This window comes from Poeciliopsis prolifica, unplaced genomic scaffold, assembly GCF_027474105.1.
Source record: "Poeciliopsis prolifica strain line A6 unplaced genomic scaffold, Auburn_PproV2 SCAFFOLD064, whole genome shotgun sequence".
NCBI lineage: Eukaryota > Metazoa > Chordata > Actinopteri > Cyprinodontiformes > Poeciliidae > Poeciliopsis > Poeciliopsis prolifica.
The window spans coordinates 1,087,576-1,099,670 of NW_026562439.1; the positions used below are offsets into that span (position 1 = coordinate 1,087,576).

General features: G+C 41.1%; 1 protein-coding gene across 2 annotated transcripts in view; it reads right to left on the reverse strand.

Moving 5' to 3' along the window:
* cntln (centlein, centrosomal protein) overlaps positions 1 to 12,095 on the reverse strand; it is a 100,991-nt gene that overhangs the window by 2,033 nt on the left and 86,863 nt on the right. The window contains exon 26 of one of the 2 annotated variants that reach the window (XM_055019926.1): positions 1,529 to 1,588. The exons of the other annotated variant lie outside the window; for it this stretch is intronic. Within the exon in view, the coding sequence (XP_054875901.1) occupies positions 1,574 to 1,588 (15 nt within the window). The 3' untranslated portion in view covers positions 1,529 to 1,573. Of the gene's footprint in view, positions 1 to 1,528; positions 1,589 to 12,095 lie in introns of those variants that run through there. 2 annotated transcript variants of the gene reach the window in all.

Consider the following 12,095-nt stretch of genomic DNA (forward strand, 5'->3'; position numbering starts at 1 on the left):
AAGGAATTACTTACTTAAAACAAGTTTCCATTTTGGTAGAAAAGTTACGTTTAAGTTAATTTTGTCTCATTTGAATGTACTAAGATATTTGCACTAGAAACTAGACCAAAAATTCTGAGTAAGACTTTTTGTTTCTGCAGCTTTCAGTTGTGTGCTTAAATAGTATTTTGTCAAATTGAATAAATTATCGGCTTACTGCAAAATCGCATCAATCAGTTGCCCCAGTTTTCTGTAATTCTGCATTTGCGGAAATTCACAAGAGACCCACACATAATTTTATAGTAACTAGTGAGATTAGTACAAATCGCCCCCCAAAAAAACACTAACAAAAAACCCAACAGATTTAAGTGGTGACCTCCAACCTGCAGGTGGCAGCATTTCTTACTTCTACTGCAGAGATGCGTCAGCCTCACCATGTTGAGCCGCAGTTTGTGATCAATATCACGTGGAACAGAAACTCACATTTATTGTCATACACAAGCACAAATAAAGCCAAATTACGTGTAAATATTTCTAAATTAGCACCACAAAAATCTGATTCTGATTGCAAAAAAATAAATTTAAGGAGTCCTTTTCAAATGCAGACAGCTATTTATTCATATTTGAACTGTTAACGGGTTTTATTAATAAATTCTGCCACAATTCTGGGAACATTTATGATTTTGATACGACCCAAAATGAAAATGAGACTTTCCCTCAGATGGACCGAAAGGTAAAAATCAACCCTTTAACTGCAGAAACATGCAGAAAGCCTGTTGGCTTTCCTTCCCGGACCTGAGGACGGGCGTCTTCCCTGGAAGACTATCGTTCTTTAACAGAAGCGCCTGCAGGCATGACTGGGAACACTGGGAACGCTTAGAGGATTGTTTGTTATGTGAATCACTGGTTGGTGTCAATAGTGGGGAGACGGGAGGACAACTGATGTCCTCTGAATCATGCATGAAGCGAGGAATTAAACATGAAGACGCGTCCTGTGTGTCTGCATGGTTGGAATAAAAGCATTAAAATGTTTATGAGTCCCGATCGCCCCGTTTTCAACTGAAACCTTGACAGTAGCGACTGCAAAAAACGCAAAAATCTCTCCAAATTTCTAGTGCAAATAACTTAATACACTTGAAATAAGATAAAACTGACTTAAAGACAACCTGATGTGGTCGTTGTGTAAGTAAATAATTCCTGAAGAAGTTTTAGTTCCATAACATCGTAAAAATGTTTTCCCATTGGAACTAGCACCTTTTCAGCAATATTAAGGAACTATAGACTCAATATTTTGCTGAAAGTTTATTTATAAGTTAGTTTTGTCCTACTTCAAGTGCACCAACATGTTTGCAATAGAAACTTAGAAACTAGAACAAAAATATTTGGTAAAAATTTGGAAAACATAAGATTCAACACAGTTCTGTTGGACTCAACAAAAAAAAAACTGTATTTTCTGTTGGATCCACAGCAGTAAAAATTTTACTCTACAGTGAAAACGTAACAAAACCTTTGAGATGTCTTTGCCTGGATCATTATGGATCATGATCTTCTCGTGGAACAAAGCAACGTACAGCTGAGCGATCAGAAACTTGGTTCATTTCCGATGTGCCTGTGGAGTGAGACCTGGGTTTAGACCCTCACAGACAGTCTTTATTGAAAGTAACAGCATCAGGAAACAGGAGGCCTTTTGTGCCAGGAAGTAGCATGCATTTGTGCAGCAGGGAGTTCGCACAAGGAAACGCGGCGCTGCTCCTCAGAGAGCGTCAACACCCGAAGTAACTGCTGAGACATCGCGCTTCGCTGCCGTCCTCCAGGGAGGACGCACTCTCTGTCGGCTGCACACGTTTCCTAATCAGCTAATTGCACTTAGAGCCACTAACTATGCAAACAAACCCACTAAAATAGAGACAGAGCCACAACACGAGGCTCAGAGGGACAGGAAAGTGGGAGACGGGATCATTAAAAGTCCCAGCAAGGGAATACGTGTAAACAACACAAACAGGTAAACATGATCTAGATAAACTTCACATGTGAATTTACGCCAAAAAAAACGATATCAAAGAAATTCAACTCTTCTTACAGTCATCTTGAGTCTTTTTAACGTCCTTTTTGTTTAATATATGAGCTCCTACAGCTGTTGTTTCAGATACAGGATCCTGTCCGCAGAGATGGGCAGAAATTAGTTACATTTACTTCAGTATCTTTATTACGCTGTATTCTTTCATTATGATTTATTTCTACTCTTACTTGAGTTAAATGTCTGCATTTTCTACCCACCAAAAGAAAAACAAACATGTTTAAACCGAAAATTCATGAGACACACGCCTGTAGTTTTTGCTAAACTTTCATAAGTTTCCTATTGAAAGAAACTGATTTGAAAACATTTTCTTTTGCTTGATTTTGTCATTTTTGTTACTTAAATGAATTATTGTCATTTTGGGTTTTAAAATACCCAAATTTCCACTTTAACTTTATATTTTAGTCCATCTGATTATGTAATTTTTATATATTAATTTGATCAGTCACTTTTAAACAATTTTTTACTGTAGTTAAATTTTTTGTTACTTTATTTAGTAATTTTATGATGAAAAGCACTTCGAACTGCCTTGTTGCTGAAATGTGATATACAAATAAACCTGATTGATTGATAGATTGTTCAGATGTGGCAGCTAAAGTCAGTTTTAACTCTTTTTAAGAGACATTTTTCACTAGGAGGACAGAGTTTGTTTCCGCTGTTTGTTTTGTACTCATGCATAAGAGCCATTTAAACATTACCAGCCAGCCTCGCTTTGGTTTCCAGGTATTCTGTTATTATTGAATTTCATCATTTATTCTTCTCCTGTTTAAACCTCAAACACGACCAAGGCTGCAGCAGAAGAGCTGAACCCCTCTGACCCCGAAAGGGACAGGAATGACTCGGAGCCGCTTTCATCTGACTGCCACGCTGGCAGGGGACTGATACCCTGCAGGATGGTTGGAGGTGAGCTCTGATGCAGCTGCTCTACCGAGTCCCCTGGGCTGCTAAAGGCGCCGTTAAGAACTGGCACTAATGTTATGCTACAGTTGATTTAGCCGGGCCCTTGTCCCCTTTGGCAGAACTAACACTAGAACCAGCAGTAAGCAACACAACCCCTGTTTTGCGAGAGACCCTGTCCCCCTTGGCAATGCTACATTAGCTACTGTAGCACTAAGCCATGTTAACTCACATCTATTACTATTCAACAGGCCCTGCAGAGGAGACCTTTTCTTCTCTCTAGGTTTGATTTCATGAGCATCTTTTCAGCGAACTGGCACACAAACCCACCAACACATATACGTGTGTGTGTGTGTGTGTGTGTGTGTATTACATCTATTTATACATGAGGCAAGATTGCTGATGTTGACGACAGCTATGAATACCTTGGGAAGCCTCGGGCGGATGGAAACCATAAAAAGGCCACAGAACAGTGAGCCATGACAAAGTACCTGAAAAGACTAAGGGAGGACCTGAAGGAACCGCCGAACAGTGAAAACAAAAGCTATCAACATGTTCGGCCTGGCAGTCATCAGATACACCACTGGTGAATTAGCCAGAGAGAGAAGCTGCGGACACCAAGGCGGGAAAGCATCAGCAGCGAACAGAGAGTTTCAGGTGAAGTGCTGAACCGGGAGACCGCAAGCCGAGTGGAAGAAACTCCAACTATCGTCTTTGGATCTGAAGAGGAACGATCTAGAGTCAACTTCAATTATTACAGCTAGAAACCGAAGATTAGGCCTGAAATCTGGGTTACTTATAAACTCTGACCTGAACTTTCAGAGTCACACAAAGACAGTTACAAACCTGGGCTTCTATCACCTGAAGAACATTTCCAGGATTAAAGCATTAATCTCCCAGATCCGGAGAAACACTGATTACTGCAGCAGTGTCTTCCCAGGTCTGACTAAAAAATAAAATAAATGCAGCTGATCCAGAACGCCACTGGCCTGTGTAGCTCAGAATAGACTTTAAAATACTGTAGTCAGCTTCAATGCACGTGAAATCCGGAACAAACTTCCGGAAAACTGCAAAACAGTCGAAACATGGGATTCCTTTAAATCAAGACTAAAAACCCACCTGGTTAGAGTTGCTTTTGGACCATAATAGGTGAAACATTGACCAACATTTTGATGAGTCACGATGGCAGTCGACAAAATAAAATGTGTACTGCTTGAGTGTTGGAGGTCTTTGTGTTTAAAGCACTTTAAACTGCCTTGCTGCTGAAATGTTCTATGCAGATAAAATTGATTGAACTTGATCGAGTATTTTAAAATGCACATAAACTCTGAAGGAAATGCGGCTAATGATGGACCCAAACACTCAGCAATATCAACGAGTACGAACGTGTGAAGCAAACACCTGTAGCTTACGTACCTAATATGCAAAAATGTATTTCTGTATAAAATAACGACTCCCTACGTCTAGGCCTGCTGCCATGTCGTTGCGTGTGTGTGTGGGTGTGTGTCAGGACCAGAACAGGAGCTGCAAGCAAAAAGGTGTTTTTATGAGCCAATTAAATGACACCACCATGCTATAGCCCGGGGCACACCTGAAGGCAAGCAGCAGCTCAAAGTTGCAGCACTCCAGTGACCTTTGTGTGATAGTGGCATTACGCACAAGAACTTCTCTTTTCTCTCTTTTTTTACATAAAGGATCGATCATCCCAGCTATTTTGTGCTTTCCCTCTGAACAGGTGAGCTCAATTATCTCCAACAGCCCAATTTGTAAGTCATTGAAGCGATGGTGTCGGGCAGATGGATCCAACTGGGGAGGGAGATGCAGAAGGGACATCTGAATGTAATCTGCACATATTGTCCTTACAGCTACCAACCAGCTGACATCCTGCATCGTGCTGGTGGGCATTTGTTGTATTTCCATTTATATTTACTTTTATGGTAAGAATTTTGATGAATCAGCATCATTATAAATTCCAATTAATCCTGTTTAAACCCCCTGAAACTCTCTGCATTGTCATGATTGTTAATTTTATCCACTGCTTGTTCAATAAGAGCATCAATAAATATCAAAACATTTGAACACTTAATGTAGGTAATGTGTGCTGGGTCAAGCTTCTTCATGTGACTGGTGACCTAAATAAAACCATTATAAATGGGAATATTTTTTGAGAGCAGAATTTGAGTTTGTGGAGCTCTGACAATAATTACAGTTAATTACACAGTAATTATGCTAAACAACATCCTGTGTGCAGTTGCTTTTGAACCATAATAAAGGGAACATTGACCAACATATTGATATGTATTGATTTTGTCTCAAAGTTTATCACTGGTTTCATTTGGGACTTGTTGCCAGCGTTGGGTAGTAACTAGATATATTTACTCGGTTACATCTACTGGAAAAAATCTCCTCGTAGGTATATTTTTTACTGAGTTGTAATTTTCTTGAGAAACTTTATCCAGAAGTAACTCTGACTTGAGTAAAATTTCTAGATATTTGGCCGAGTGTAACTTCAATGAATAAATAACGAGCTTGTTTTAAGCAAAACGTCTCCAGACGTTTTAAAGTTAATAAGTTTTATACTGAAATACATTAATTTGGAATTTTGTTATTTTATGACGTTTATATGAATTATTGTCCTTTTCATCCTTAAAATACCAACATTTCCATTTAACTTTGTATTTTGTTCCACCTGATTATGTAATTTTGAAATATTTGATTGATTATTTGATCAGTTACTCAGTACTTGAATGGACTTTTCTCCAAAATACTTTTTTACTCTTGAATAATTTCAACCTTTTACTCTTAACTTGAGTGCATTTTTTGGGCGTCTCTGCTTGCTGCTGAAATGTGGTACAAAAATAAACTTACAAGGAAGAAAAAAAGAATAAATAGTTATTGTCACTTTTATCACTATCACAATAAAACCATAGAACATCTTGATGAAACTTTAAGTCCATTCCACCCACTCCTACACCAGTGTTTGAGTAAATATATTCTGATGCAGAAGCCTTTAACCCAACCAGCAGACTCATAAAATTGTGTTTGAAGTGCCAAAGGATACCTGCAGTAAATGCGAGTCCCCGGTTGGAGAGCGATCTCCAATCTAGGCCACAAGTCAAGGTAAGAAAGTAGTTACTGTAGTTTTATCACAGAGGGGTGGAAAGCAGCTCTTTGATCTTTAGTCCTCTCACTTTTGTTTGAAAATCAAATTTACTAAACTGGGGAATAACAACAATAACAGCATAAGCAGATTAAAAAAAGCACAAAGGCATCACACTAAAAAGCCTTGCATTTGATTATCTCCAATAATGAATATGTCACATTAGCAAAGAGGGGCTCAGGTAAGAAAATCACGAAACGCCGACAAGCCTATTCTCCTGCTCTTCTTCATAATTACCTTCCCCAGCAGCACGGCACATTCCTCTGTTTCTCTCCCCTTTAGGCCACCAGGGACGGATATGAAAGGGAATTGGACACCTGGGGCCACAAATACTGTAATTAAAAATCTCTCATTTTCTTGATACGTTGTTTGGAAACATCATTTCAATGTGCAACATGGTATTTGTTAGGGATCTGACCTAAATACAGCCAAGATTAAACAGAGAACAGCACCGGGTCTTTGTTTCGGGTTCCTGCTCATTAGGTGAGGAAAGGAGGTGAGTTCAGCCACGACGGAGATAAAAACGTGGAGAGGCGATATCCATACAAAAGAGATGCAACCTTTAGGAAGACTTCAGGTCTCAGGAGCTGCACGGTGAAACAAAATGCGCAGCTTTCACATATAAGATCAAAAATGTTGGCACTTTTAGGAAATTACCAAGATTTGATCTGCATGATGTCAGAAAGAACATAATTTTGATATTACTGTTCGAGATTGTGGAATTATTACATCTAAGATTTAGCATATTCTAAATGTTCTAGAAAAGGTAGGTTAGCATCTCAAAAACCCCAATAATACCTGAACTTTGACCCCAAATTCCAGAGAAGTTTAAAAGGAAGCTTCATGGATGCAGAGCAGTCCATGAAGCCGAAACTGATCCTGCCAGTTTTGGCAGGATGAGGCTTCCATACCTTTCTTACATTGATTTTGAAATGATAAGAAATCTGGGCAGCTGTGAGGCCCACAAACGATAAAACAGCTTTGTCTTCATCACAACGTGTTTAATGAGTAACCAGCTGCATCTGTCAACTTGTTTTCACAGTTAAGCTGGTAAAAAAAAAGCCCAAAACTGAATCCACTCTGAAGCGGAGAGACTCGGCTCTCTGGGGAGCCTCCTTACCGAATCTCCTCCTCTGATCCAGTGACATATTTACAGTACAAAGGCTCGACTCGGGTCCCCTCCACACACATCCAAACGTACTCAGAGAGATAAAAGGAGTGGCTGATTTAATTAGTTCAATCATTAAATGAGGCTTAATTAGTCACTTTCCTTCAGAGAGGAGTTGAGCACTCTGTCATTACGGCGACATAATGAGCCACGCAGCACAATACGAGCCTCAAAGCACCAACAACAACAGAAGAAAAGTTTCCCCGCGCGTTGCAAAGCGTGCCGAGAAAACAGCGAAGGCTAAATCCCCGGGAGCAGCCGAGAAGCTTTCCAGAGAGACGACGTGAATACAGTCGGCCATTCAGCCCAGTTTACTGTTTAGCGGTCATTAAGGAAGAGAGCAGCAGAGTGTTGAAATTACAGGAATCATTTCAGGCCTTCGCGCCATCAATAAACGCCTTTGATGTTTTATAACAAGAGCCAGCAGATTGGAGCCGGCTGTCTCTGCCAGTCTCTTAATGTAAGGTTCACCTGCTTGTTATGGCTGGGAGGCTGATAAGAAGTGATGCCTGTACGCCTCCCTGGGGTGTGATTGCGGGGTAAATATTAGCAGGCCCTCAGCGCCACCCTGCACCACTAAAACAAACCACTGTCCTCTCATAAAGGAATCAACACACTCAATGACTTTTTAAATGTTATTGTGCTGTCATGAGGCTCGAGATAGGCATGTGCGTGCAAAATGAGTGTGAAAAATTATCTTGAGGGAGTGTGTGTGTGTTGTCCTGTTCATTATTGGCCAGCAGCAGAAGCCAGTCATTTCCCTGTCTTCATAAAGACCCAGCCCATTAAATTCTACCTCCAGTCAATAATTAGGACTCCACAAATAAACCAAAGGCAATTAAATCGATGCTTCCTTGGCCGATGCCCGGATCCCGCGGCCCACATGGACACTCCATCTTCAGCGTTGGCCTTATTCATGGTGGGCTGCGGTGAAGCCACGCTGAGCCCCCCCGGCCTGCTCAGGGTTATTAGGCAGCGCTGTCCCCTGATCCCGACTACGGCAGCGCTGTACACGGTGGCCCTCTCCGGAGAGGCATTGGCTTTGATTTCATTAACCCAACGGTGGAGGTGAGGGAAGAAGAAATGAGCGTGATGTTTCATTTCGTTTTGAGTGGACATGTGGGGAAGCAGCAGGAGGGCGGGGATGGGCGGGGCGGCGCTCGGGTTGGTAGCAGAGATGCACAGAGAAATTGACCGGTGATGACTAGAACTGGACGTTTTTACGCTCGGCTGATTGTGATTGGTGATCGGAAACTAAAGGTGCATTCACACCAGCTCTGTTTGGTCCACTTTAATCCACCTCTAGAAAGTCCGGTTCTTTTGGGGAGGAGGGACCCTGATGTAGTCGAAAAGACGAACTCTGGCCTGCTTATAAACCTCAGACTCAGTTCAATTGAATACATGCATGAACTCCAAATGGACCAGACACCGCTCCAAAAGTAGGAAGTGGACTACTGCGCAGGGCATTCTGGGTAAATACAACCAAAACAAACCAGTGTGTCTAGTGAGAAACCGCTCAGACAAGAGGGAAACCCTACAACCACCAAAATCTGACCTACTTCATTTTTGTTGCTACAGAACAGGATATTTTTTTATTCAATTACTCAATTAACCATTAGAATAATCAACTGGTTACTCAGTTATTAAAATAATCATTTACAACAACTCTGGTGCCAAAACTTCGGAGTCTGCAACATTTGGAGAAGGAGGCGTCGCAAGGTCTGATCAACCAATGAGAGATGGGATTTGGATGATGTCACACTTTACACTCAAGAAGTAATTCTATTTTTTTTCATTAGAGAATCAAAATAAACAATCAGTATAGATACATTATTATCTTCTGAGTGGAGCTGGTTTTATGTTCAAGATTCAAATATATTTATTTTTTAACAAAGATCAGTTCAGTTAAACATCAAAGGAATTAAAATCTGATCGTAAAATATGTTATTTTGACAAGTGGCAGTGATTCTGCACAATAACCTGCACACACACCACCCACCCACCCACCCACACACACACACACACACACACACACACACACACACACACACACACACACACACACACACACAGTGACTGATGGGTTTGCTATTGACAGGGCCACTGTGATAATAAAGTGCTGTCCCCCTGGCAGCTCCATTAGCTACTGACAGTGACAAGATGAGGCTGCTGCAAGTTTGCACAAATATATAGACACACACCCAGACACGCACACACACACACACACACGCACACACACACAAACACACGCCCCCCACACACGCGCTCATCCTGTTTCAGTGACAGGCCAGCCAGTTAGGGACATGGATCCCTCATCTTTCCTTTCACAGAGTCTATTTCTGTCTGTGTCTTTTCATCTGAACAAGTGTGTGAGTGCACCTCTGGCTATGATCATATTCCTGTTAGGAAAGTGTGTTATTAGTGTCACAGCGAAGGTGACAGGCCGGACCAGTCAACTTCCCCGGGTTCTGCTTGTTGAGCTTTTTATAAGCTGTGACAGAGAGCAGAGAAGCGTAGTGGGAAAGTCTTTCCACACTGTTGGAGGAAAATCCTCTGATGGATTTTTATAAACCAGTTTTGGGCTAAACTGGGGATAAGCAAAGAACCAGCGACGGCACTGGTTCTGGATCTGGAGCCTGGCTCCCGGGCAGCAAAAAAAACAACAAAAGAACAATCAAAATGTTTTGTTTTTGTGATTATGTTTCATTTTGATTTGCCTAAAATGAGACCGTAAAAGCCCTTTTGGCTAATTGAACGGAGTTAAATGACTGACAGCAGCTCAGCGTCTCCAACTGGTCGGATTGTTTCCTCCTGCTTTACATCTACATTTCTCCAGAACCAATTTTAAGATTTTCCTTTTTGAAGTTTGTTTCAATTTCAATTAAATTTATGAAGATCTTTTTTGACTTTTGTTAGCATTTAAAGTTTATACCAGAAATGTACGCACACTGTATAAAAAGTAAAAATGTTTTCTGATCATCTGACATATGATCAGAAAAAAAAACAGAAAAAAACAAACTTTCTACAGAAATCAAGCAGAAAACTCCTAACTGAAGTTCAAGCATTTCAAGGACTTAAAGCTCCAGTATAAAAAGGCCTGTCACAATAAACAATAAATCAAATCAATAAATCTCATGATCTATTAAATTGAGTTCAATCATTTCCATTTTAGTGATAAACCCATTTTTTCCTCTTTTCTCTCTTTCATCAATAAACTGGATGATAAAAGTTTTCAGTCTGGTGTTTTGATCTCAACTAAACCTTTTTAAGGAGAATTTGTTTTCCAGACTTCATAATTCATTGTATTTGTTTTTGAATTATTAAAATGCTTTCCAATGTAAAATGTTCACTACAGTTTAAAGTTTATTGATCTTTCAGAACGCGTTCTTGCATTAAATTAGTTGAAAATGGTTTCAAAACGACAATATTATCATGTATCGCAATATCTTCTGGGAGAATTTATCGGCCAGAAAACTTTGCTATCGGGACTTTGAGTAAAGAACTGGATCTGATTAATTAGACTCCTTAAAGGAAACACAACGATGATTTAGGTCACCTGAAACGATCAGGACAGTTTCATATCTACATATGAAAATACAATAATAAGAAAAAAAGAAACAGCCCACACAGAGTGAGATAAAATAAAAATATAGGCAGAATTTAGAGAAATAAAGAAAAAAACAGAAGAAGATGGACTTGAAAGGGGATAGAAAAAGTCTGATTTGGTGAAGGGGGGGATGACTGCAGCGGTCCCAGCGGTCCCTGCAGGGACCTGGGGGCAAGTCTCAGCCTTGTCATACTCTCCTCCTCCTCCACTTCCTCCTCCACTCTGCACACCATCTCCACCCCCACCGCCCCTGTTCTGCCCACGGAAAACGTCGATAGCAGGCTGCCGGTGCCGAGGTCTCTGGTGGACACTAGCTCATTCTCCCGGCATCGACAGGCCCGCCAAATCAATATTTAGTTCCCCACTAACAAGCTGCCTCGGGGTCTGAGCCAGAGAGAGAGGGAGGGAGGGAGAGGAGCGCGGGACAGAGGACGGCGGAGAGAGACAGAGCAGGGACTGAGAGCTGTCCAGCTAGAAGGGAAAAACATGGATTCAGAGTGTGTGTGTTAGTGTGTGTGTTAGTGTGTGTGTGTGGGAGGTGGAAAGGTCAGGAGAAGATCTGGGGAACAAGAGAACAGTGTCTGCTGTGTGTCGTGGTGCGGAGGCGACGCATGAGTGCCTGCAGCAGCTGCTGACATGAACACACACACACACACACACACTCCTCGACGCTCTCAATCATATGCGTATCACAGTGAGCAGACGTTGACAGTGCTCAAGCAAAGCTCCAGCAGAGAGCACTCACAGATGAGTGGCTGTGAGCACACAAAGGCTCCAGCGGTGAGGATGCACTCGCCCGTCTTTGTTACATCTTTTGAATCATTGTTTTCGAGCCTGGAGCAGGATCACCGGGGTGGGATCTCAAATTCTGCTTCTATTTACTCGATTTGCGTGAACCTGCTGCCCTAATTTTTATTTTCTCTCCATTCAACACTGACAAAGCAGGATATTTAAAACCTGAACGTACATTTATAGAAATGCAAACATCTTCAGATAAAAGCTTTGAAACTCCTAAGAGTTGAAATTATTTGTGAAACAAAAGTCTTTAGGCAAAAGTCAATGTTTTAATAAACATTCAATCCAAACTTATAGATAATCCTGAGTCAGATATTAAGATGATAACTGACTCTGTCCAACAACATAACTACATGCGCAGTAAGTAGGAGAGACTGTAAGATACCGATCAGAAAAATTTGTCTTGGTCATT